The 24,612-nt window shown below is 33.0% G+C and overlaps 1 protein-coding gene across 1 annotated transcript in view; it reads left to right on the forward strand.

The window, feature by feature from the left end:
- PRKG1 (protein kinase, cGMP-dependent, type I) overlaps positions 1 to 24,175 on the forward strand; it is a 1,084,330-nt gene extending 1,060,155 nt beyond the window's left edge. Inside the window, exons 12-17 of the mRNA XM_011361647.1 lie at positions 7,576 to 7,717; positions 8,914 to 9,077; positions 19,304 to 19,426; positions 19,511 to 19,573; positions 20,848 to 20,914; positions 24,077 to 24,175. Of these exons, the coding sequence (XP_011359949.1) occupies positions 7,576 to 7,717; positions 8,914 to 9,077; positions 19,304 to 19,426; positions 19,511 to 19,573; positions 20,848 to 20,914; positions 24,077 to 24,175 (658 nt within the window). The remainder of the gene's footprint in view (positions 1 to 7,575; positions 7,718 to 8,913; positions 9,078 to 19,303; positions 19,427 to 19,510; positions 19,574 to 20,847; positions 20,915 to 24,076) is intronic.
- Positions 24,176 to 24,612: the final 437 nt, after the last annotated feature.

Genomic DNA, 24,612 nt, shown 5'->3' on the forward strand with positions numbered 1-24,612 from the left:
AGGTCCTCTGCCCATTTTTTAATTGGAGTGTTTGGTTTTTTTGATGTTAAATTGTATAAGTTTCTTACATATTTTGGATAGTAATCCTTTATAGGGTGCATCATTGGTGAATATCTTCTCCCATTCACTAGATTGTCTTTTCATTTTGTTGATGGTTTCCTTCACTATGCAAAATCTTTTTAATTTGATGTATTCCACTTGTTTAATTTTTTTCTTGTTTCTGTTGTCCGAGGAGACATAAAAATTATATATAGAAAGAGCTAAGAGTGATGTCAAAGAATTTATTGCCTATGTTTTCTTCAGGAGTTGTATGGTTTCGGGTCTTACATTTAAGTCTTTAATCCATTTTGAGTTATTCTTACATATGGTGTGAAAAAGTGGTCTAGTTTAATTATTATTTTGGTTGTATATGTCCAGTTATCCCAACACCATTTATTGAAGAGACTAGACTGTCTTTGTCTTGACCGCATTGTATACTTTTGCCTTCTTCTTTATAGATCAATCGATCATATAGATGTGGGTTTATTTCTGGGTGCTCTATTCTGTTCTATAGATCTATATGACTGTTTTTATGCCAATGCCATGGTGTTTTGATACTGTAGACTTCTAGTATAGTTTGAAATTAGGGTGATACCTCCAACTTTGTTTTTCTTTCTCAAAATTACTTTGGTTAATGGAGATCTTTTGTGGCTCTATACAAATTTTGGGATTCTTTGTTCGAGTTCTGTGAAAAATGTCATTGATATTTTGATAGGGATTGCATTAAATCTATAAATTTCTTTGGGTATTTTAACGATGTTAATTCTTCCTATCCATGAGCCTGATATAGCCTCCATTTATTTGTATCTTCTTTCTTCAATTTCTTTCTTCAATGTCATAGTTTTCAGAGTACAGCTTTTTTATCTTGTTAGTTAAATTTATTACTAGATATTTTATTCTTGTTGATGCAATTGTAAATAGGATTGTTTTCTTAATTTCTCTTTCTGATAGTTCATTATTTGTATATAAAATGCAATCGATTTCTGAATATTTATTTTGTGTTCTACTTTACTGAATTCATTTATTAGTTCCAATAGTTTTTTAAAAGTCTATTTCATTGGATATAAATTTGCCATCCCACCTTTTTTAAATTTTCATTTACATGAAATATTGTTTTCCATCCCTTTTTTCTAGTCTGTGTGTGTCTTTTGATCTGAAGTGGGTCTCTTGTAGGTAGCATATGTGTAGGTCTTGTTTTTTCCTCCATTTAGCCATCCTATGTCTTTTGATTCAAGCAATTAGACCAGTTACATTTAAAGTAATTATTAATAGCTATGTAGTTATTGCTATTTTATTGTTTTCTAATTTTTTATAGTTCTTCTCTGTTACTTTCTTATTCTCTTGCATGTTGTTGGCTTTCAATGGTGTTGTGTTTGGATTCCTTTTTCTTTATTTCTTGTATATCTCTTACAGATTTTTGCTTTGTGGTTACCATGTGCTTCATATATACCAAATTATGTTTATAGAGGTCAATTTCAAGTTTGTAGTTGCTTAAGTTCAAATACATTCTAAAATCATTTTTTACTTTTTTGTGTGTGTTTGTGTGTATCCCTTTATTGTAATTACACGTTTTTTCTACTTTTTATCCTTTGTATTTCCCTTATAGTTGGTTGATCCTCTGCTTTTACTATGTGACTTTGTCAGTGAGATATTTTTTTCTTTCCTATATTTTCTTATATTTTAAATCTTTTTTTTTTTTTTTAAACAAGTCCTTTTAACATTTTTTGTAATACTGGTTTAATGGTGATAAATTCCTTTAACTTTTTCTCTCTCCTTTGACTCTAAATGTTAGCCTTCCTGGGTAGAGCAATCTCGGTGTAGGTTTTTAATTTGCTTCACTTTGAATATTTTATGCCTCTCCTTTCTGGCCTAAAGTTTCTGTTAAAAATCAGCTGACAGCCTTATACGTAACTTTGTATGTAACTAACTGCTTGTCTCTTGCCACTTTTAAGATTCTCTTATTGTCTTTAACTTTTGCTATTTTAATTATGATGTGTCTTGGTGTGGGCCTTTTTGAGTGCTTGTCTCTATTTTGTTTAGTTATTTTTTTCCGGAGTTTTGTCCTTTTCTTTTATTTGGGATATATTTTTTGTTGTTTCCTCATTTTGGCTGACTCCTTGTGTTTGTTTCTATGTATAAGTTAGATCTGCTATGTCTCCCAGTCTTGGCAGAGTGGTCTTATGTAGTGTCCTATGAGGCCCCAGTTGCCCAGCCTCCTTGTTTACCTGAGCTGGGTACTCCAAGAGTGTCCCTTGTGTAGGTTGTGTGTGCCCTTCTGTTCTAGTTGAGCCTTGGTTGCTGTTGGCACATCAATGAATGTGATTGACCTTTAGGCTAACTGGCTATGAGGGTTGGCTGTGACTACAGTGGACAAACTGTTGTGCATAGGCTGACTTCACAGAGTGTGAGTTCCTTTAATTGGGCTCTGGTGCCAGCCAAGTTCACCTTTAAGGCATGTCATTTGTGCAGCTGGTTGGATTGTGCCCTGGTGTGGCCTGAAGCTGGCTACCATATGTGTTGGTTTTGGAAACCCTTGGGAACGGCTCCAATGTAGGCCAATATCAGCACCATTTATGTCTAGTTTGGAGCCACCTAGCTGGAGCTACAACAGTTGATTGCTTCTTGTGCTGGGCTTAGAGGCACTTTGGAAAGACTATACTGTGAACGAAGGCCAGCTGCACTATTGCCGGGCTTGGGACCTTTTGGTGGACATCACAATGTGAACTAAGGCCAACCACCTCTTGTGCCAGGTCTTTGGCCACTGCATATGGCAGGCTTGGAGCCAGCTGATGGGAGTTAAAAGCAAGTGGAGACTGGTCACAGCTAGTGCCAGGCTTGAGGCTGATTAGCAAGAGGTACAAAGCAAAGCACACTGAGGCCAACAGCTGCTTGTTTGGGGTTTATGGACTTTTGAGATTTTTTAGGAAAGTTCATAGGCAGGCCACTTGTGTGGAGGGCAACTGGAAGCAGCTTGGGTCTGGTGTGTGAATTGGATGGGGCGAGGTCTCAGAGAATCACAAAGGTGGAACAAACAGTGTTAGCCAGATTAATGGAGAACTCAGATTTGGTACTTATCAATTTGGTGAAGGGAACAATTGTGTCTGCCAGCACATTTGTCCCCAGAGAGAGGCGCCCCCCACTCCTTACCTTGAAGCTAGTCAATTCAGTTTCTCTCTATATGTTCCTAGCATTCTTCGAGCTGCTTCTCCTGAACTGGGTTCCAAAGCTAGTGAGTCTGTGAGTAAAAGAATCTGTGTTTGGCCCCTTAAAAGGAATACCTCAGACTCCAGCAACCCTTTGTCTTACTCAGAGACAAAGCCTATTCATTTTCACAGCCAGATGTATGGGAACTTCTCTTCCAAGCACTGTTACCCAGGAAGGGTAGCTGGGTGTTGGGTTGAGAACATTCACTCCTCAGGGGATGTCTCTGCAGCTGAGATATTCCTTCCAATTCTTAATTTCCACACATGGGTATAAGACCAGCCCATTCCTGGTCTCCACCCCTCCTATTGGTCTTATTGTGGCTGCTTTTTGATATCTTTAGTTATAGGATTTATGCTCAGCTAGTTTTCAGGTGGTACTATAATTTAGTTGTAATTTTGATGTAGTCGTGGGTGGAGGCAAGCACATATACCTACTCTGCCATCTTGACTAGCAGTCCTAAGGAGGGTGATTATTTAAATTTAATCTTAGGTAATATGTAATAGATGGTACAGACTGAGAGTATTTCAAGGAAATGAATCTATTTTCATAATAAGTTAGCCCTCCTAACTTTATAGTTGGCAAGACACTTGCACAGGTTGCCAGACATTTCATTTTTATACACTCATTAATGATTGTTGTTACTAGTCAATGAAAAAAAGAAACATTTTCTGGTGAGAGATACTTTGTCTTTGTTACATTCTTCCTTTTCAGGACTCAGTTTATGACAAGCAGATTAAACATTATAATTAAATTTTAATTTTAGTCTATCAGTAAGAATACATAACCTTCTAATTCTCAAATAGTTGTTATATACTGCCACCTAGCTAAAGCAAAAATAGTAGAAGGCCCTATCCCCTGTTTTAATTGAAATGACACAACTGCCAAGGCATAATTTATTGACTCAAAGAGCTAATATATGACAGTGATTTATTTATTTAAACGACTTTCTAACTGTTAAGAAAATAAGCTTTTATTTATGTTTTAGATCAAATTTACATTGTCATTTCCAATTCTAATAGCAATTGTTCCTTTGAGTCACCCTAATGCTATGCTTGGTGACTGCTTCCTAAAAGAGTATTTTAAAAATGCTCAAATTATCTACATCAAATGTTTAGTAATGAAACTGTGTTGCTGGTAAATACTTTATATTCATATATAGTGGTGATTTGTCATAAAACATGGAAAAAGATTTGAGATAAGGTTTTCATTTACTTTTTAAAATGTTACAAATATATTTTTATATAGGAAATTCTTAATATAGGTCTGTTGGAAAAATGGAAACCAGCTTTCTAGAACCCTCTTAATTCCAAAATGGCTCAGGATCAGAAAAACTTTGAAATTAACAGGGTTGTCAAGAACTGAAGACCCAAAGATATATAATTTGTGGTCTGTTCACTTACTGATGAAAAAAGGAGGGTTTTGACTGACAGTGAAAGGATAACTTTCTCCTATACATTTGTGAGAAGCATGGAGAAAGTGAAAGGAACAGAGATTAGAAGACTCTTCAGAGCTGACTCACAACAGTTAGCCTTGGCAGTGAAAAGCAGCAAATACTTCAATTACAGTGATAATTAGTGTTGCAAACTCTGCTCTCCAACTCCCAAAAGACTTTAAACCTGTCCTATCTCCGACAATTTTCCTTAATTAAGTTACTGTGGCTAAATAAGAGTTTTTTAGTGCTCAAATATAATGGCTATTTACTGCGTACCAGTTGTATGCTAGGCACTTATTCTAAATACATGCATCAATTCATGTATGCCCATGACAACCCAATGAGATAGTTTCTATTATTAGCTTAATTTTTCAGAGAACACTGAGAGAGATATAGTTTCACAATAAGGAAACCCAGACTTGAGCCAAAGTTTGTTGCTTCAGAGTTCATATTCTTAGTCTAAGTTTCCACTGAAGAATTTGAGTTGTATTAAGATCTTTCATTTTGCTGCTAATGATTAGTTTATTTAGAGTATAAATATGAATACCTTTCAGCAGAGATTCCATGAGAAATTGATCTCTCACATGTTTTACTCTCCTTACAACATTAATAATGCATTTATCCATTTGGTTCCATTAATAACTGAATATTAAGGGAAATAGATATGTTACCCAAAGTCACAACTACAGAAATTATCTCTTCTACAATAATTAAGAATTTGTAGGTCTACAGCCATGCTACCCTGAACAAGCCCTATCCGGTCTGATCTCGGAAACTAAGCAGGGCCGGACCTGGTTAGTACTCGGATGGGAGACTACTTAGGAAGACCATGTACTGTACGCATAAAAAAATAATAAAATAAAATAAAATAAAAATAAGGGCTTGTAAACCGACAAGGTCCTTGCAATCTATGAGGTCAACCAAGTGTTGCCTCGCTTAAAAAAATAAAATAAACAATTTGTAGGCTTTCAAAAATGCCCATCCAAATCATAATTAGACAGTCCTGTTACAAGGAAGTAATCAGTTTTCTTATTTTACATTACACGTCTTGTTTTAATAAGACAAGGCTCTATTTTATGTACTGTTTTGTTCTGTTTGGGCTTTGCAACATTCTCCATTGAGGAGGACTGAAGTCATATACAGTGTTCAAGTAGTTAAAACTTTATGCTAATATTCTATTTTCTATTATATGTAATAGCTTGCTATATTTTAGATAGATCTATACTGATTTATTACAGATGCTTACTATCTAAGAAAAATAATCTCTCCAATTAAAAGAAATATGCTGCTCTTGATAGACAAATATAATTAAGGGCAAAGAAGAAAGGGCCTTAAATGTATTACCCTAATCCCTTTCCCAATACACTGGGTTATATAGCATGAGCTCTGAAAGGTAGCTAGCTCCAAGTCAGAAGGCAATTGCAGCATTAAGTATATCATTCATTGCCTAATAAAGATGCAATTCTTAAAGGAATTTTGTCTTGTTTTTATAACTCACAATTTTTCCATTCAGATATTGTTGAAAAGAGATACTAGATTCCCAATAATTATGTTGAGGAGGAGATATCACCATGCCACAAATTATATTTCAAAAGAAAGATATTTCTTTTGGAAAGAGCTAATTATTTCAATGACAACTCAGAGGACATTAGTAGTCGAAATGAAAACTATATCTTTCTAGAAGATACTATACATTTCTAAAAAAAATGACCTGAAAGGGAGCTGCTGTGGCCTTGGATTCACTGATTAATTATGTAAAATAACAGCTATATTCCACTTCCCAGTTTGTTAGACTTTACTCCTTGATATTGAAAAAGAAGAAAATGTCACCAAGTGCAAACTGGTATCAGCCATTCTCATAAATTTGTTGTACACGACCTAAAACCACCTGAATGTTGTCTAATGTTACATCTTAACACCTCAAGAGCTGATGTTAACACTATATAGTTCTTGACTTACCATGAAATGATTAAATTATGTTTACTAATAGGGAAAGAGGGAAAAAACATAGTTTATCTTTTTAAGGGATTCCATGAAAGAAAAGAAAAAAAAACCAGTTAAAGTATAAAGGTCTGGCCTAGAACCAAGGAGTTAACCGTGGATGCTATGGGTTTTTTTGGTGGTTGCTGTTGTTGTTTTATCTTTATTATTATTTCATTAAATGAACACACAAGAGAGACAGATTAAGAGTTTTCTTGCTAAACATAGTTAAGTTTACTAATAAACTTTCCTATCCAATTTTTTCTTTCTAATTATCTTTTAACTCCATCTTCTCTTTCTAATAAGAAGGTAGCATTGTAGGCAATAGTATTGTTTGTCTTGCTGACAGTTCCAAACACAGAATAGTTAGCTTGTGATATAATTGTATCAGTAGATTTACAACTCATTTCCAAAGTGGCTCTTTGAAAACATTAACTTTTAATCACATTTCCATGAACCACGTCTGTATTATTTAAAAACATTCAAAAACAAGCCCTCAGAAAATAAATATAACTAAACCTATAAATTCTTCTTTAAAAATCACCCCTTGGTAGACAAGCTCTAACATAAGATTTGTCGCTTTTCTGCCCACGGCTGTAACTGTATCATTTTAGATTGTAGTGAGCTGTTTAGAGGAAGCCACCAAATATACAAAACATAGTGTGCTGTTGATCTCTTCTTAATTGTTTTTAGGATGTTAAACTGAATTATCTTATTCATAAAGGCAACAAATTCCTTGACTTAATCCTCAAATGCCTTTGAAAACTCAATACGGTGGCAATCATATGACATTTACCCATTAGGATATTGGTCTCTGGGGGGTTCAATTTTTGCCTTGGAATTTTTTTTTACGGGGAATTAAACCTTTTTTGGAAAATTTATTTTTTTTTTTCTTTTTTATTTTATTTTCTGTATCTCAGAGGTTCATTTGAAGATTCTACAACCAGATTTTACACAGCATGTGTGGTGGAAGCTTTTGCCTATCTGCATTCCAAAGGCATCATTTACAGAGACCTCAAACCAGAAAATCTCATCCTGGATCACCGAGGTTACGCCAAACTGGTCAGTGTGTTTCACGCATGGTTTTTGCCCTGAAGTTTTAAAATATTGGCTTATTAAGCTGTGTTAATTTGCTAACATTAAAATTATATTTGCTTTTTACATAATTTTTCTTAAAAGCAAGTTTTAATGTTACTATTTTCAACTAATTATTTTTTCAAATTATGCAAAAGTTATGAGAAATTAAATTTGCTGGGTTTGAATTAATAATATCCTGGCCAAACATGTTTCGGTGTACTCATGCTTGTTATCATGTGTTCATACGGCCTTCTACCTTTCAAAGAGAATAGATATTTACATTATAAAAAACTATGAATTATTTTAATATCTTAGATTTGAGAATAATGCAAATTGAAAAAAGTGGGCTTTGAAGGCAGTGTTATCCAGACCATGTTAATAATAGTAGTACTAATAAGAATAATTTTTAAAAAACAGTCAAGAGGTCTAAAGATTTAGTGTAGAGGGAAGTTCTCTTATTTTAAAATGCACAACTTTTGTGACTTTGAATCTCTCAATGCCTGATTATTTTTAACTTTTAGTATTTTTGTTCAGCATATAATTTTCAAAGAAATCAAATAAGTGGCAATTAATTATTTATATTCTCAGCCAAATTGTTATAGGAAAAAAAATAGATTTTCTTCATTTGAGGCTCCTTCTTCAAAAGGTTTCTAGAAAAACAAAGGAAACATTTCCATTTTATGTTTGTATTTATCAAGAGCAAAGTCATTGGTCCAATAATTTGTTACTCAGCCCCTTCAACAGTAAAGTGGCATTTCAATTAATACTAAATAAATTGTCAACTTCATTAAATCTAGCAGAAATCATGTATGTTTAGGGAAAATATGTCAAGTAGGTCTAACTGGTCTTTTAAATTTTTTGAGTAAAAGAGAAATTACGTCCTAACCTCCACTGGCATAAATGAAAGAAAAATGGAAAGTATTTCCAGAAAGAAATGTTTGCCTTTGTTTTTAATGATGTAAATTTCATCCTCTACTCAGGTTTCAACTTTTCCCACTGAAACCAAGTTTGATCAAGGAAATCTTATTTGTTTGAAATATAGATGCCTCCTTTTAGAAGACAGTACTATATTAACTTATATCTGTTTTTATTTTATTATCAGTATTCTTCAGCAAAGTACCTTCTGCTTTTAAGCTTAATCATAAATGGCTCGAAATATCTTATTTTTCTCTCTTTGTAAGGTTGATTTTGGCTTTGCAAAGAAAATAGGATTTGGAAAGAAAACATGGACTTTTTGTGGGACTCCAGAGTATGTAGCCCCGGAGATCATCCTGAACAAAGGCCATGACATTTCAGCCGACTATTGGTCACTGGGAATCCTAATGTATGAACTTCTGACTGGCAGGTATGGACATTGATAGAAAACTGCCAATGAAAATAGACCAGCAAACAGCTACACACTCCTGCCTTTGTCACTTTGATTAGACCATCTTAAAGTACTTTTCACCATATCTTGTTACTGCACTTCAGTTAGTTATGCAGGTAACCAAGAGTTCATAAAGCAAAGTCTAAAATAAGTCAGACGAAGGCAACAAACTCAACAATCAATTTTTGGTCTCATTATTGCTAATTCTTTATATATATGTGAATGTGGAATGATCTAGTGAGATCTTTGAGCCTAGTCATTTAGCCAGCGATAAAGCAAGGGAGACAATAGTCACGTAAAAATATTTGGAGTCAGCTATTTACATAAATAAGAGAACTTGTTAGCAATTTTTATATCTAAATAAAATTTGAATGCTTTTCAGGTTTTTTATGTAATAACATAGTCATTGGCAACTAGAAAAGTTGCTATGAATACTACCAGGTATAAAACGGACTACAGACTTCTCAAGAAAAAGCAAAACAAATATACTGCCAAACTATGCACTCAAGACAGTGAGCAGTAGGGTCATTATGACCTACAGAGTTCAGAAGAAGGCTAAGTTTGCCCAGGGAGGCTTTTGAAGATGATAAAACTGCAGCAGAGCCTTACGGAAAGAATGTAGAGAGCAAGCAAGAGAAAGGGCATTGCTGACAGAGAGACATAGCTTAAATAAAAGAGCAGTAATGGGCAAAGAAAGAAAGAAGGTTCATGTTTTAAAATGATAGGAAATCAATTAGTCACCTTTCAAGTATTATGATTGCTGCACTTGAGTTTTTGGACTCCATCCAGAGAAAGAATCATTGAGAATTTTCTGACAAAGGAGTGACATGTGTTGTGGCTTGTAAGGAAAAATAGCTGGCAAAAAAGTGTAGGACAAATTGGATGATAGATGGAGAGGCTAGTTTGGAGACATTTTGAATAATTTAGATCTAGGAAGCTGAGAGCCTAGAATATGCTGAGGTCAGTAGAACAAAAGGAATAAGCATGAAATGGGATGTGAGAGAATTCGTTAAGAGAACTTAGTAGCTACAGAGAAAATGAGAGGAAGAATTGAGACCTTTAGCCTCAGTGTTTTTTATGAGGATTCAGTGAGTATATGAACCACTTAGGAGAGTGTCTAGTACATAGGAAGCACTCCATAAATGTTAACACCTACTGCTACCATTGCCACGAATAGTTATACTGTGCTTTTAATTTTAGTTGTGGATATCTTACATTACTACTCTTGAAGCTTCTATGTTGACTTCAGATAAATTATCTGTGACCTAATCCAATTCTATTCCATATTTACCTTTGGCATAGAGGTAAACTGTTTAAATATATAGAAAATTAAGTAGACATGTAAGGATATGAAAGATTTGGACAAAAGGGAAGGTTGAATTTAATGTACATAAATACGTATGTATATGGATAGGTGGATGGATAGATAACTTTTCTGGTGTTCTTTGCATTGCTATAAAAACAATCATAATGAATGGAAGAAAACGCAATATTAACTAAGAATTTAAATACTAACCATTAATACTTAGACTAAAATGTTAACCATGGTAATTTCTATTTCTCCTTATGTAGCTTTTTTTCCCCTACAATTATTATTTATTCCTGGATAATAATGAAAAAATGTTAAAACTTTACTCTTAAAAGTTGGTATATACTGAACTATAAAGAAATTTTTTTTTTTGTTAACCCTTTACTGCAAGTTATGCTCTTATAGAAGAATCGTTGTTTCCAATAGAAATTTCACTGGCCAATATCTGACTGCCATATAGTGAAACTAAAAATTACAAAGATTTAAAACAAAAAGTCTAAACACTTAAAATTAAAAAGCATTAGTCTAAGTATCTACAGGGTCATAAAATTATGGAATAGCAAAACAGCAATAAAAATAAAGTACTATAAATCACAATTTGTGTGGTATGGCTAAAGCTGAACTTAATTACCATATTTATATAATAAAAAACTTATTATGAGTCAAAGTAAATGAGCTTACGAGGTTCTGATTCAAGGTGGCAATATATGATGATTCTGAACTCACCTCCTGCCATGAACACACAGAATCTATAGCTACATATGAAAAAAAATTCCACTGGGGGGAAAAAAAAAAAAACAACCTAAAAACTGGCTGATAAATGTCCACATATCAGTGAAAGAAAGAAGGCCCAGGAAGAAGAGTGTAGGAGAGGCCGGAATACAAATCTTGCCACTCACTTATTTCAAATTTTACTACAAATCTATAATAATCAAAACAGTATGGCACTGGCACAAAAATAGACACATAAGTCAATGGAACAGAATAAAGAGAGCCTAGAGATAAACTCTTATATGGTCAACTAATCTATGATGAAGTAGGCAAGAATATACGATGATGAAACAACAGTCTCTTCAACAAGTGGTGTTGGGAAAATTGTACAGATATATGTATAAAAATGAAAGTCAACCACTCTCTTATACCATTTATACCATATACAAAAGTACACTTAAAATAGATTAAAGTCAAGTGTAAGGCCTGAAATCATAAAAGAAAACACAGGTAGTAAACTATTTGACATCAGTCTGAATAACATCTTTTTCAATAAGTCCCCTCAAGCAAGTGAAACAAAAGCAAACATGAATGGGACTTAAACTATAAAGCTTCTGCACAGTGAAGGAAACCATCAATAAAACACAAAGACAACATACTGAATGGGAGAATATATTTGCATAGCTCTGATTACAGGTTAATATTCAAAATATATAAGAACTCATACAATTCAATAACAAAAAAATAACAATGTGATCAAAGAAAATAGGCAGAGGACATGACAAGACATTCCTCCAAAGAAGACATACAATGGCCAACAGAAATATGAAAATATGCTCAACATTGCTAATCATCAAGGAAATGTAAATCAAAATCACAATGAGATATCACCTCACACCAGTCAGAATGACTATTAACAAAAAGTCAACAAAAAACAAGCTGGTGAGGATGTAGAGAGAAGAGAACCCTGTACACTGATTGTGGGACTGCATATTGGTGCAGCCACTATGGAAAACAGTATGGAGATTCCTAAAAAAACTAAAACTACATTATACAATCTAGAAATTCCATTTCTGTGTATTTATCTGTAGTAACTGAAAACACTAACCCAAAAAGATATATGCATTCCTGTGTTCATTGCATTATTTACAATAGTCAAGATATGGAAGTAACCTAGGTGTCCATAGATAGATGAATTGATAAAGAAGATGTGGTATATACATACACAATGTAATATTATGCAGCAATAAAAAAGAATGAAATCTTGCCATTTGTGACAACATGAATGGACCTAGAGAGTGTTATGTTAAGTGAAATAAATCAGAGGAAAATGAACAGCATGTGATTTCTCTTATATATGGAATATTTAAAAAACAAAACAAAACAAAACCAGACTCATAGAACAGAGACCAAAGGCATGGTTGCCAGAGAGGAGGATGATGGCAGGGATGGGTGAAAAAAAGTGAAGAATATAGTCAATAATAATGTGATAAGTTTACATAGTGACCGATGATTATGAGAATTAGCGGGGTAATCACACTGTAAGGTATAAAAATGTTAAATCACTATATTGTACACCTGAAACTAACATAACTAATATTGTAGAACTATATTTAAATACATGATATTATTCATTCTAAAGAAATTATTTAAAGAATATACGAAAGATTATAAAATCTATTGGCCACTTCTATTAAAAACAAAATATTGGAGCAAATAAGCTTTGAAATTCTTATATGATATGCAATTTCATGAAAGCAAGACATATAACTATTTATAAACAAAAATTTCTATCATAATTTTGTTTTTCAATAGCTATTATTAAAACCTCAGATCATTAATATAAAGACTATGAGAGGTGGCTGTTTTACCTAATGCATGGAAACCAACAGAGAATTAAGCATAATGAAGAAACAAAGGAACGAGATCAAACTTTAATAAAAATAACATACCTGATAAAGACTTTAAAGTAATGGCTATAAAGATGCTCACCAAACTCAGAAGAAGAATGGATGGACAGTGAGAACTTTAAGAAAGAAAAAAAATATAAGAAAGTTAAAAGCAGAAGTAACAGAGGCTAAAGAATGCATTAACTGAAGTGAACAATATACTATAGTAGTTAAACAGTAGACTAGATGAAACAGAAAAAGGGATCAGTGAACTCGAAGACACAGTAGTGAAATTCACTCAATTAGAGCAGGAAAAAAAGAATGAAGTGAAGATACTTAAAGAGCATGTGTGACAAAATCAAGCAGGCTAACCTTTGCATTACAGGGGTCTCAGGAGGAAGAGAGAGAAAGGGGCAGAAAACTTATTTGAAAAAATAATAGCTGACCACTTCCCTACCTGGGAAAGGGAACAGACATTCAGAGCCAAGAATCACAGTTCCAAGTAAGAGGAACCCTAAGAGGCCCTCACTAAGATACAGTATAATTAAAATGTCAGAAGTTAAAGATAAGGAGAGAATCTTAAAAACAGCAAGAGTAAAACACTTGTTACATACAGGAGAACTCATATAAAACTAGCAGCATATTTTTAGACAGAAACTGCAAATCAGAAGGGAATAGCATGATATATTTAAAATTCTGAAAGAAAAAAACCCAAAACTTGGCAAAGTTATTCAGAGTTGAGATATGAAGAGTTTTCCAGATGAACAAATGCTAAAGGAGTTAATCACTACTAAACTGAACCTACAGAAAAAAAATGTTAAGGGACTTCTTTAAGTTGAAAAGAAAGGGTGCTAATTAATAACAAGAATACACATGAAAGTAAAATTTCACTAGTAAAGATTAACATAAGGTAGTAGAGTAATTACTTAAAGTGAGTATGAAGGTTAAAAGAAAAAAAGTAGTAAAAACTATGACTACAATAATTAGTTAAAGGATACACAAGATTTAAAGATGTAAAATGTGACATCAAAAACAAAATATTTGGGAGAGTAGTAAAAATGCAGATCTTTAGAATGTGTTCAAACTTGAATTGTTACCAACTTAAAATAGATTGTTATATGATCTAGCAATTCCACTTCCAGATCTTTATTCGAAGAAAATGAAAACACTAATTCGAAAAGATACAGTTACCCTTATGTTTATTGCAGCATTATTTATAATAGCCAAGACATGGAAACAACCAAGTATCCAATGATAGATGAATGAATAAAGAAAATGTGGAATATATATACAATAGAATGTTATTCAGCCATAAAAAGGAAGGAATTTTTGCTATTTGTAGAAACATAGATGGACCTGGAGAGCATTATGCTAAGTGAAATAAGTCAGACAGAGAAAGGCAAATACCATGTGATCTCACTTACATGTGGAATCTAAAATAAAACAAAATTGAGTTCATAGATACAGAGAACAAATTAGTGGTTCTCAGAGAGTAAAGGGTTGACAAAATGAGTGAAGAGGGTCAAAAGGTATAAATTTCCAGTTATAAAATTAATAAGTCATGGGACTGTAACATATAGCATGGTGACTATAGTTAATAATACTGCAGTACACATTTGAAAATTGCAAAGAGAGTAGATCTTAAAAGTTCTCATGACAAGAAAAAAATTGTAACTATATATGGTGATGGATATTTACTGTGGTAAACACTGTGGTAATCGTTTTGTAATATATGCAAATATTGAAGAATTACATTATACACATGAAACAATATTATGTTATATGTCAGTTATATCTCAATAAAATACATAAATAAATTATCTTAGCACCCATTTTGAGAAACAGAGAAAGACTTTGAGTCAAAGATAGAGTAAAAACATTTTTATTTTAGTTTTTCCTTCTGCCCAATGGCAAGGAATGGAGTATGGGAAGGTGAGAGATGGGAGTGTAGGAAGGTAAGAATAAAACAAGAAAATCTCTAGCTACAATGAAAGTTTCACCAACCATACATGCCAAACACTCTGAAGTGTGGAACATTATTAGGAACTGTGATGAAAACCCTATGACCACAAAGTGATATGGTCCTGAATGTCATATCTAATAATTTTTGTAATTAAAAAAATTAATTACAGTTGACATACAATATTATGTTAGTTTCAGGTGTACAACAGTGATCAGACATTCATATAACTTATGAAGTGATCACCCCAATAAATCTAGCCTTCTTCTGACACCTCTAATGACTTTTGATGGAAATAAAATTTGGAAGTATAGATGGACCTTAAAAAAAGCAAGGAATGTTTATGGAGATCTATATAAACACTACAGAATGGTAGAGGAACTGAGGTGAAGCAAATCTCATACAGATATACTAATTGTCTTTTTTAAGGACTATCATGTTGACCAATAAGTGAAAGGGAGCAAATAAAGAGAGAATAGCAGTGAAGTGACTACAGGATTTCAGATAACATGGTATGGCTTTTCTATGAACCATGTGACCCCCTGAACACCAAGAATTGAGGGCAAGTAAAATAAATGATCTGGTGAGAGATTTTCTAAGTTAACAAATTCTAGTGAAGAATGCTAAATTTTCTACTTTCTCCTATCTTTCTAACCTTATTCTGTTCTTCTGGAGTAGCTAGCCCCACTTAAAGATGAGTAATAATCAGGGACTCATTTCTTACCTGTCTCAAAGCTACAGCCCCGTTCTGTACACACCATTCATATTTTATTTACTGGTTATGTTCAAGCATCATCACCACCCACCACCTGACTCAAGAAAAGATGAACTCATCTCCAGTTTCAAGTTTAGATTTAATTAATTATTCCAGTCACACAGAATTCTCCTAGTGATTGGCATTGATTTGTTTGGACACACAATTTAAACTGGTTAAAAAAGATTTAAAAGAAAAAAAAATCAATACAAATTCATGGAGAATTCTCAGTGCCTTTAGTAGGCTCTCAGTAAATAATTATTGAATATATGTAAGTCCCTATTTCCATTGGCAGTAGTCTTACTGCTGAGAGGGGAAATAGACAGGATAAAGCCAACACTGAGATATGGTAAAACCAAACCTGGAAACAAATTGGGTCACTGAGCCTCTGATCCTACCAGGTCTAGAGTTTGCCCTACCTCTGGACTGCCATGTACTCGAATAAATATCCTTATTGTTTTAATCAGTTTAAACTGGTATTTTCTGTTAATTATGACTGAAGGATGCATAAGCAAAAGACAGCTAAATAACACATGAGAAATGAATCAAAGAAACGTAGGTGTTCAGACAAATTGTTAGCTACAATTTCTTTGAGATGGTTGAAAGTATGTTCTATGAAGTAACCACAAAGGTATCTGCAATGGTACACAGATAAAAAGAGAAATAAATCAGCAAAGCTTAGGAACACTGCAGAACTAAGTCATATTATAAGCAACAGAAAATAGAATAACGGCTATCAAAACCCAGCCAGAGAGATAGTAGATAGACTTGAGAAAAACAATGAAAAAGAAAAAAGGATATAGAAATTATTACGAAAAGAGAATATAGAAGTCAAAGGACATAGAAAAAAAATGATATATATGAAGAGACTATAAATGGGATAGAAAAACATATTCAATTACATAATAGAAAATTCATGACATAAAGACGAGTCCTTAGTGTATCTTTTCGATTAGCAGTAACAATAGGGAAATGGATACCATCACATGTCCTAGTACAACTTTCTAATCTCAATGATAAGTAATAACCACATGGGTATCTGAGTCACAAAAGCATGTCACGTATGGGGCCAGGAGTGAGGATTAGAGTTCATGTCGGCTTCCACCTTTCATAGTACCTTTGATACCAAAAGACAGTATATTAAGAACGATGTAGTTCTGGGGGAAACAAAGAGTATAATTCGAGTAATTTATACCAAGTTAAGTTATTCTTAACGTATAAAGACAGCATATAAAGAATGTACCCAAGGCCTTTCTTAAAAACTCTACTGTATGACCAAGTCAACTAAGAGATGAATCAAAATAAAACTAAGGAATAAAGAAACTGCTAAAAGGATTGGTGATGAGCTTTGAATCTGATTAGTTAGAACTTAGGTTAAATAATTTAATTTTGATTATTAAACAGAAAGAAAATGTTATAATCTTTGGCAACCTTAAACTGTCACTAAAATCAACAAAAGTTAAGGTGAGTGAGAAAAGATAAGAATAACTATAGGCATGCCTATTTCTCATCATTCATAATTATGAATCCTAAGTATTTTTTTTACAGCTTAATTATATCAGTACAAAAAAAGCCTCAAAATTCGAAGTTTAAAAAAAATGTTTTCCTGATTTAATGTTTCAGGAACTAATATTGTTGGTGAAGAAGCACATATTTGAAATTTAGCATTTCTTTCAGTTTTACTCGTCAGGTTAACTTTAAATCGATTACCTTTTTATTTTAAAAAGCATGTATGGTATAACCCTGTGTCTCTCTATCTACATAGAGAGATATATAAAATTATATTTAACAATATTAATTACTATTAACATTTTGAGATGTTGTGTGATTATTACTTTTTTTCTAATTGTAAATGTTTTATATATTGCATGAATATCTTGGACTGGATATACATTGCTTATAAAAAACACAAAAGTTATCTTAAATAAATGATTTTTGTTATCTTTCTAAGATAAATAAATACAAAAACAAAAGTATAAATTAGGGAAACATTAACTGACAACAAAAATATCTAAAATGTGGTTCTTAAAATAAAATTAGAACCAGCAAGTTAAGAGAGTAAAGAGAATACTCAATTGTAACATTACAGAAAGAAGAAATTTCTTAAATACTAAGAGAATATTAAATAAAATGTCATATTTATAAATTTTTTAAAGTGATTTAAAATGGACACGTAATTACTAGCTAATGACATATTTAAAGTAAATAGAAAGTACTTGTCACAGAAAATTGGGATGAAAACTCAAAGCAGATACCATCACGGTTCTCAGCACAAGCAAATCTACCACTCCCTATTTTAAGCAACTCATTGTTTGCAGCCTGCTCAATCGTTTAATAAAGAAATAATTTGAACTGCTATTAAACATTATAGACAAAATAATTATGTCATATTTTCCCCCAAAGACATCATGAGCCCTGTATTAGTAAAATAATGAATTTCCAAAGAAATTATTTTCCAAGGTATATCATAGTCTCCCCTATGAACTGAGAAATTTGATGCAACTGACTTTAAATCACCTCTATAAACCCTGATCCTAGCACAAAACCACACTCCGAGGATGGTTAGGTAAATAAACTAACAAATCTGGTCCATGTGGGCTTGGATATTACATCTTTCCTTACAAAGAGGATGCCTTGTGTTAGGTTATCTACTGAGAACTGATGAACAGGAAGGAAAGGATAGAAGGAGTACTACTATTCCATAGAAGCATTAGTTTAACAGATATTTACCGACCACTTACTGTGTGCCAGGCATCCTACTAAACTCTGAGAATATCAGTGGATAACAAAATTTAGTCTGGAAAGGAAGACAGATAATAAAACAAATAATCACACAAATGAAGAAGTAATTACAAAGCATAATAAGTGATATAAAGAGTGTTATAAGAGAAAAGGAGAAAAGAAAAACAAAAAGGAGAGTATGATGAGGGACATTAGATAAAGTTTAAATTTGATAATTGTATTATGTTGATTGATTTAGGTTTCGTGATTAGTTATATTAGTGGATTAGAGTAGGCCTTTTTCAGGAAGCAACATAACACTTAAGACCTGATAAATGAGGCATTAACCAGATAAACTTGGGAAGAACCTTCTGGACAAAATAAATAGCTCCTTGAGGGTTGAAAAATGTGTGGTATTTCAGAGAAATAGAAGGCAGATATTCCTGAATCCTAGTAAGCGAGGGGAGTGATGCCATGACATGGAGTCCTATCACTGATGTTCTTATAGCCCTTTCTAATAATTTTGGATTCCATCCCAAGTGTAATCAGTGAGATGTGAAGTATGAGAAAGAACTGAAAAGTGGAAGAGGCATCTTAAATGACTAAGGACAACAAGAGGGGTTAGATACCTGCCTTAAAAAGAAATGGGGATACAGTAGACAAACAACCCATTTATGTTTTGCTAAGTAATTTACTTGGAAAGGTTTTCACACTGTTTGCTATTAATCAAGTTTCATTCCAGTATCACTCCAAATATAAGCCCAAAATAAATATTGATGTCATTTATGAAGTTATAATAATTTAAGTTTTCTTATTTAGAAAATAAAAGTAATATGTCTTCTCATGTTTCTCATTCTTGCAGCCCACCTTTCTCAGGCCCAGATCCTATGAAAACCTATAACATCATATTGAGGGGCATTGACATGATAGAATTTCCAAAGAAGATTGTCAAAAATGCTGCTAATTTAATTAAAAAACTATGCAGGTAAGCATTTCAACCGCATTATTTTTGGAAGGTTTATAATGTGAAAAAAATTAGATCCCTTATCGACTATTATTTTATTTTTAGGGACAATCCATCAGAAAGATTGGGGAATTTGAAAAATGGAGTAAAAGACATTCAAAAGCACAAGTAAGTATTCTTTCCTTATAATTTTAGGTTTGAAAGGTCAGAAAACCTGACAAGCATTTCCCCAAACTATTGTTGTTGTTGTTTTTTTAAGTTAGTGGTTGCATAACTGATACAATTAGCATATAAAAACATCCAATGGGAGATGCAGACTAGTTAGCCTTTTTATTAAAAGGCTTCCTGGTTCTGTGTCTGGAACTTTAGATATTCTGACTCTGTGACATGCCTAACAACAGATCCGCTGAATTCCGTTTCTTCCAACTCACAATAACTAGTTTTTTTTTCCTCTCTGGCACAAAGAGGAAATGTATATTCTAATTCTGGAACTCTATTCCCTACCAAGTATTAAACACAAAAGTCCTCTGCCATATCATGCCTCATTTCCTACTAGATCAAAATATATTTTCCCAACCATTTCCTAATTAGGTGATATGACAAAGAAAAGAAAAAAAGTAGAGTACAGTCTTTTTAAACAATTGCAGCATCTTAAATATCAGACTTTACCTATCCATGTTGACTAGATGTTCTGAGGCTAAATTAAGACCAAATTGATTTTTCTCTATTAGTCTGTTTCCATAACATTCACAGGAAATTCATATCTCTACTAGAGGAACTTATTTAGCAAAATATCTATGAACATCTAAAAGGCCTGCTAAGAATTTGGTGTAAGCATTTGCTAATGGTGAACTCTTTCAAAGACAAAAAACAAAACAAAACCAACCTACTAAACAAACAAATAAAAAATCCTTTATATTATTTGGTTATTTGGTCCTCATTTTCACAGAAAAGCTGTACATAGAATACCTTCATTGTATTAAAATAGAAAAAAAGGAGGAAAATGAGATGTGTCGAGACCAATACAACAACGTGAAAGGACTGAGGCTACCTACTGAATCAGGTGCAAAGATGGAAAGATAATTCTCTGTTCTAAATTGCCATGCCTAGATTCTATTTACCTCCTTAAAATAAAATATCCTGGAAGGTACAGGGCCAAGCATATTATGACATTCATTAAGTTATAATGATAGTGTAGGAACAAGGTCATACAGATATTATGACTGAAATTACTAGAATAAAAAAGAGGTGCTAATTGGTGTTTACAACTGACAATTTTTTAAAATATGTATTCCACCAAATAAGGTAATAAAGAACATTTTTGTCACATTGAACATGTTTGCCTACCTGCTTTCCATCCGTCATGGACATCATATATGTAGCAATGAAAAGGTTGTAGCTGAGACGAAATGCCTTTAACTCTCTACTTTTTCCTTTCCTAGATGGTTTGAGGGCTTTAATTGGGAAGGCTTAAGAAAAGGCACCTTGACACCTCCTATAATACCAAGTGTAAGTAGACTTTCTAGGTTGTAATTATGTGTCACATGTGAAGGTGTTTATGTCAGTCATCAAAGACTTGTTATTTCTAAAGTGTTATTCTATGATCAGATTAAATAACTATAACCATTTTTAATGGTTAAAAAATGACATCTAAAATTCATATAAAAATGACATCTAAAATTAAAGTTTAAAAACAGATAAGTTAGGGGATAATTATTGTATATGTATTTTACTGCTACCTTTTTAAACTATTCATTCTAAGTTTCTTTTATTTATGAATGAAAGTTGACTTTTAGTATGATAAGTGTTAAATATATACTGCTGTAGACAGAAGAGTGTAATAAATCTCCAACAATCAGGTTCCTTTTTTTTCTAATAATATATAAACTTTATACATTATTGACTAAGAAAAATAATACATTAACAACTTTAATATCCATATTCATGTGTTACCAGAAATATGTATATTTTAAATTTCTGTACCTATGTGTTCTCTCTATATAAGCTACAGTAAGTTCTTAATAATTTAGTGTGTATGTGAGTATACCTGGGTGAGTTAGGACAATGTGTTACTATTTTCTGTTTATGATTCTATTTTACTCTCTACCTTACTCTTTCCCAAGAGCCTAACCCATAAGGACCACATTAAAGCATTCCTTTGCCCTCTGTTTCTTGGTTGGGTTTGGTCAACAGTTCAGCAACCATTTTCAACAGCTATTGATTCCTGGCCAATATTGACTCATTTATGCCCCCCACATAGTTCCTCCTCTCTTAATCCCATATTCTTCCCCCCCCCTCAATTTCAAACTATCCTACAAAGCTACAATAATCAAAACAGTATAGTACTGGCAGAAAAATAGACACACAGACAAATAAAACAGAATTGAGAGCCCAGAAATAAATCTGCACACTTTTGGGCAACTAATTTTCGAAAAAGAAGCCAAGAACATACAATGGAGAAAGGAAAACCTTTTCAATAAATGGCATTGGGAAAATTGGAAAGCCACATGCAAAATGAAACTAGACTGCTATCTGAAACCATACACAAAAATTAATTAAAAATGGATTAAAGACTTGAATATAAGATCTGAAACAAAATATATGGAAGAAGACATTGGTATTGAACTTATGGACTTTGGTCTCAAAGGGGTTTTTGTGAACTTTACCCCAAAAGCAAGGGAAGTAAAAGCAAAAATAAATAAATGGGACTAGATCAAGCTAAAAAGCTTCTGCACAGCAAAAGAAATCATCGACAAAACAAAAAGGCAACCAACTGAATGAAAGAAGATATTTTCAAAACTATACCTCCAATAAGGGGCTAATATCCAAAATATATAAAGAACTCATACAACTCAATCAAGAAAAATAAATTAATTAAAAAAAATGAATGGAGGACCTGAACAGACACTTTTCTAAAGAAGACGTACAGCTAGCCAATAGATATATAAAAAGATGCTCAACCTCACTAGCTATAAGGGAAATGCAAATCAAAACCACAGTGAGATACTACCTCACACCTGATAGAATGGCTATTAAGAATAAGACAAGAAATAAGTGTTGGAGAGGTTACAGAGAAAAAGGAACACTTGTACGCTGCTGGTGGGAATGTAAATTGTGCAGCCTCTGTGGAAAACAATATGGAGGATCTTCAAAAAATTAAAAATAAAGCTACTCTATGACCCAATAGTCTCTCTTCTGGGTATCTAGCCAAAAAATTAGAAAACACTTATTCAAAAAGATATATGTACTTCTATGTTCACTGCAGTATTATTCGCAATAGCCAAGACGTGGAAACAACCTAAGAGTCCTTTCACAGATGATTGGATAAGGAAGATGTGGTACATATATACAGTAGAATACTATTTGGCCATACAAAAGACAAAATATTGCCCTATATTACTTTGAAGCACTCCCAGGCATTACTGTGATCTTTTATCCTTCCATCAGGATCTAAAAGATACAGAATTCCTTTTCTTAACTCTTTCTTAACACATCAAAGTTTTTTGTTAAATAGCCAGTCTAAGTGTTTATAGTATATTAACTTGAAAGAGATTTCAATTGATAGTGTTTATATTTTTATTCATTACTGCATCTAATAAAAAGCACTGCTTCTTAACTAAGGGAGATAGGCTGCTTTGTGGTCCAGACCCCTTCATTTATATACTTTCTTTTTCTGAACTCAGGACTGCTCTTTATACAGAAATATTTTCTCTGCTTCTAAGATTTATTTCTTTGCTAATATCCATTTATTCACAAAACAAAAATATCATTACCATGTCTCATATTACAGATTCTAATTACATTCATGAAGTTTTGTTTTTAGAACAAGTGTAGAATGAGAAACTCAGAGGAGTGAATAGTAAGCCTAATTTATTCCAATCTAAATTTATCAAGGGTCTCCTTTTATGCCGTAGTACTATTAAATGGGGACATATATATTTGTAAAAGGTTTTAAATATTATAGAATATGAGGGAAAATAAAATGTGTTTCTTCACTACTTTTACCAATGCTCTACAGATTGGACTTTGCCTAGTAAATTTGCAAAAGTTTTGCTTGAGTTTAGAAATGGCTTTTTATTATGCTTAGAAGACACAAAAATTCTTAAGATAACCTACGAGGCTCTACGTGACCTGATGCCTGCCTATTTCTCATTCCAGTTCCTTCCTCTCTTATACAGCAGCCTTGTTGGCTTCTTTTGGTAACTTCACAGCATGAAGTTCTCTCTCTCTCACCCAGGACCATTGAACATGCTATGTCCTCGTTATCAAACTTATTGATACTTAGGTTTAAAATAACACTTTTTCACATAGGCTTTCCACTTATACTCTCATGGTATTTTGTATTTTTTTTTTCATAGCAATAACCAAAATTTAAAAGAAATAATCGTAAAAAATATATAGCTAATTATAATCGTAAAAAATATATAGCTAATTACAATTTATTCCTTACTAGAGTATAAACTCCATGAGGGCAAGAATTATGTCTATTTTTAGTCACCACTGTTACCACACACACCGCGCCCCCCCTCATGCAACAAAGCACAAAATATGCCACTTAGTAGACACTCAAAAAATAGTCATTGATTAGGGAATAAATAAAGAATGCTATTTAGCATGTAATTTTACTAAAAACATCAGACATCTTTTTGCTGTTCATTTTCTCATTTCTAGGTTGCATCACCCACAGACACAAGCAATTTTGACAGTTTCCCTGAGGACAATGATGAACCACCACCTGATGACAACTCAGGATGGGACATAGACTTCTAACATATTTCTCTTACCTGCTTCTGCCTTGCTGAAGACAGCTTTTTCTGAGACACAGCTGCCAGCAGACCTGAGGGAAAGAGAGAAGATTTAGTGCTCGGGGTCACCATGATGCCTTTGATTGATGCTGCTCCAGTAACTACAGTGGCATTAGGACTTATCGTTTAGATGACAATAGCGCTCTTTACACGTTTTCTGTTTGAACCTAAAAATAGCAGTTGACATGGTGGTCCTGAAGCAAAGCCTTTCACCAGTAAAGAGATGTTTTCTATTGTTGCAATTATCTTGCTTTGCTCTGATTATCATTTGAAAGACTGTAAGAAACACTTCGATCTAGTAAAAGAGTCTGTACCTTACTAGAATTATCGAGATCAAAAAATAATATATTGGGTACGATAGATTTCTATGTTACAAAAACTGGGCTCTCCTCTTTCTTCAAG

The sequence above is a fragment of the Pteropus vampyrus genome, unplaced genomic scaffold (assembly GCF_000151845.1).
Source record: "Pteropus vampyrus isolate Shadow unplaced genomic scaffold, Pvam_2.0 Scaffold68, whole genome shotgun sequence".
NCBI classification, from domain to species: domain Eukaryota; kingdom Metazoa; phylum Chordata; class Mammalia; order Chiroptera; family Pteropodidae; genus Pteropus; species Pteropus vampyrus.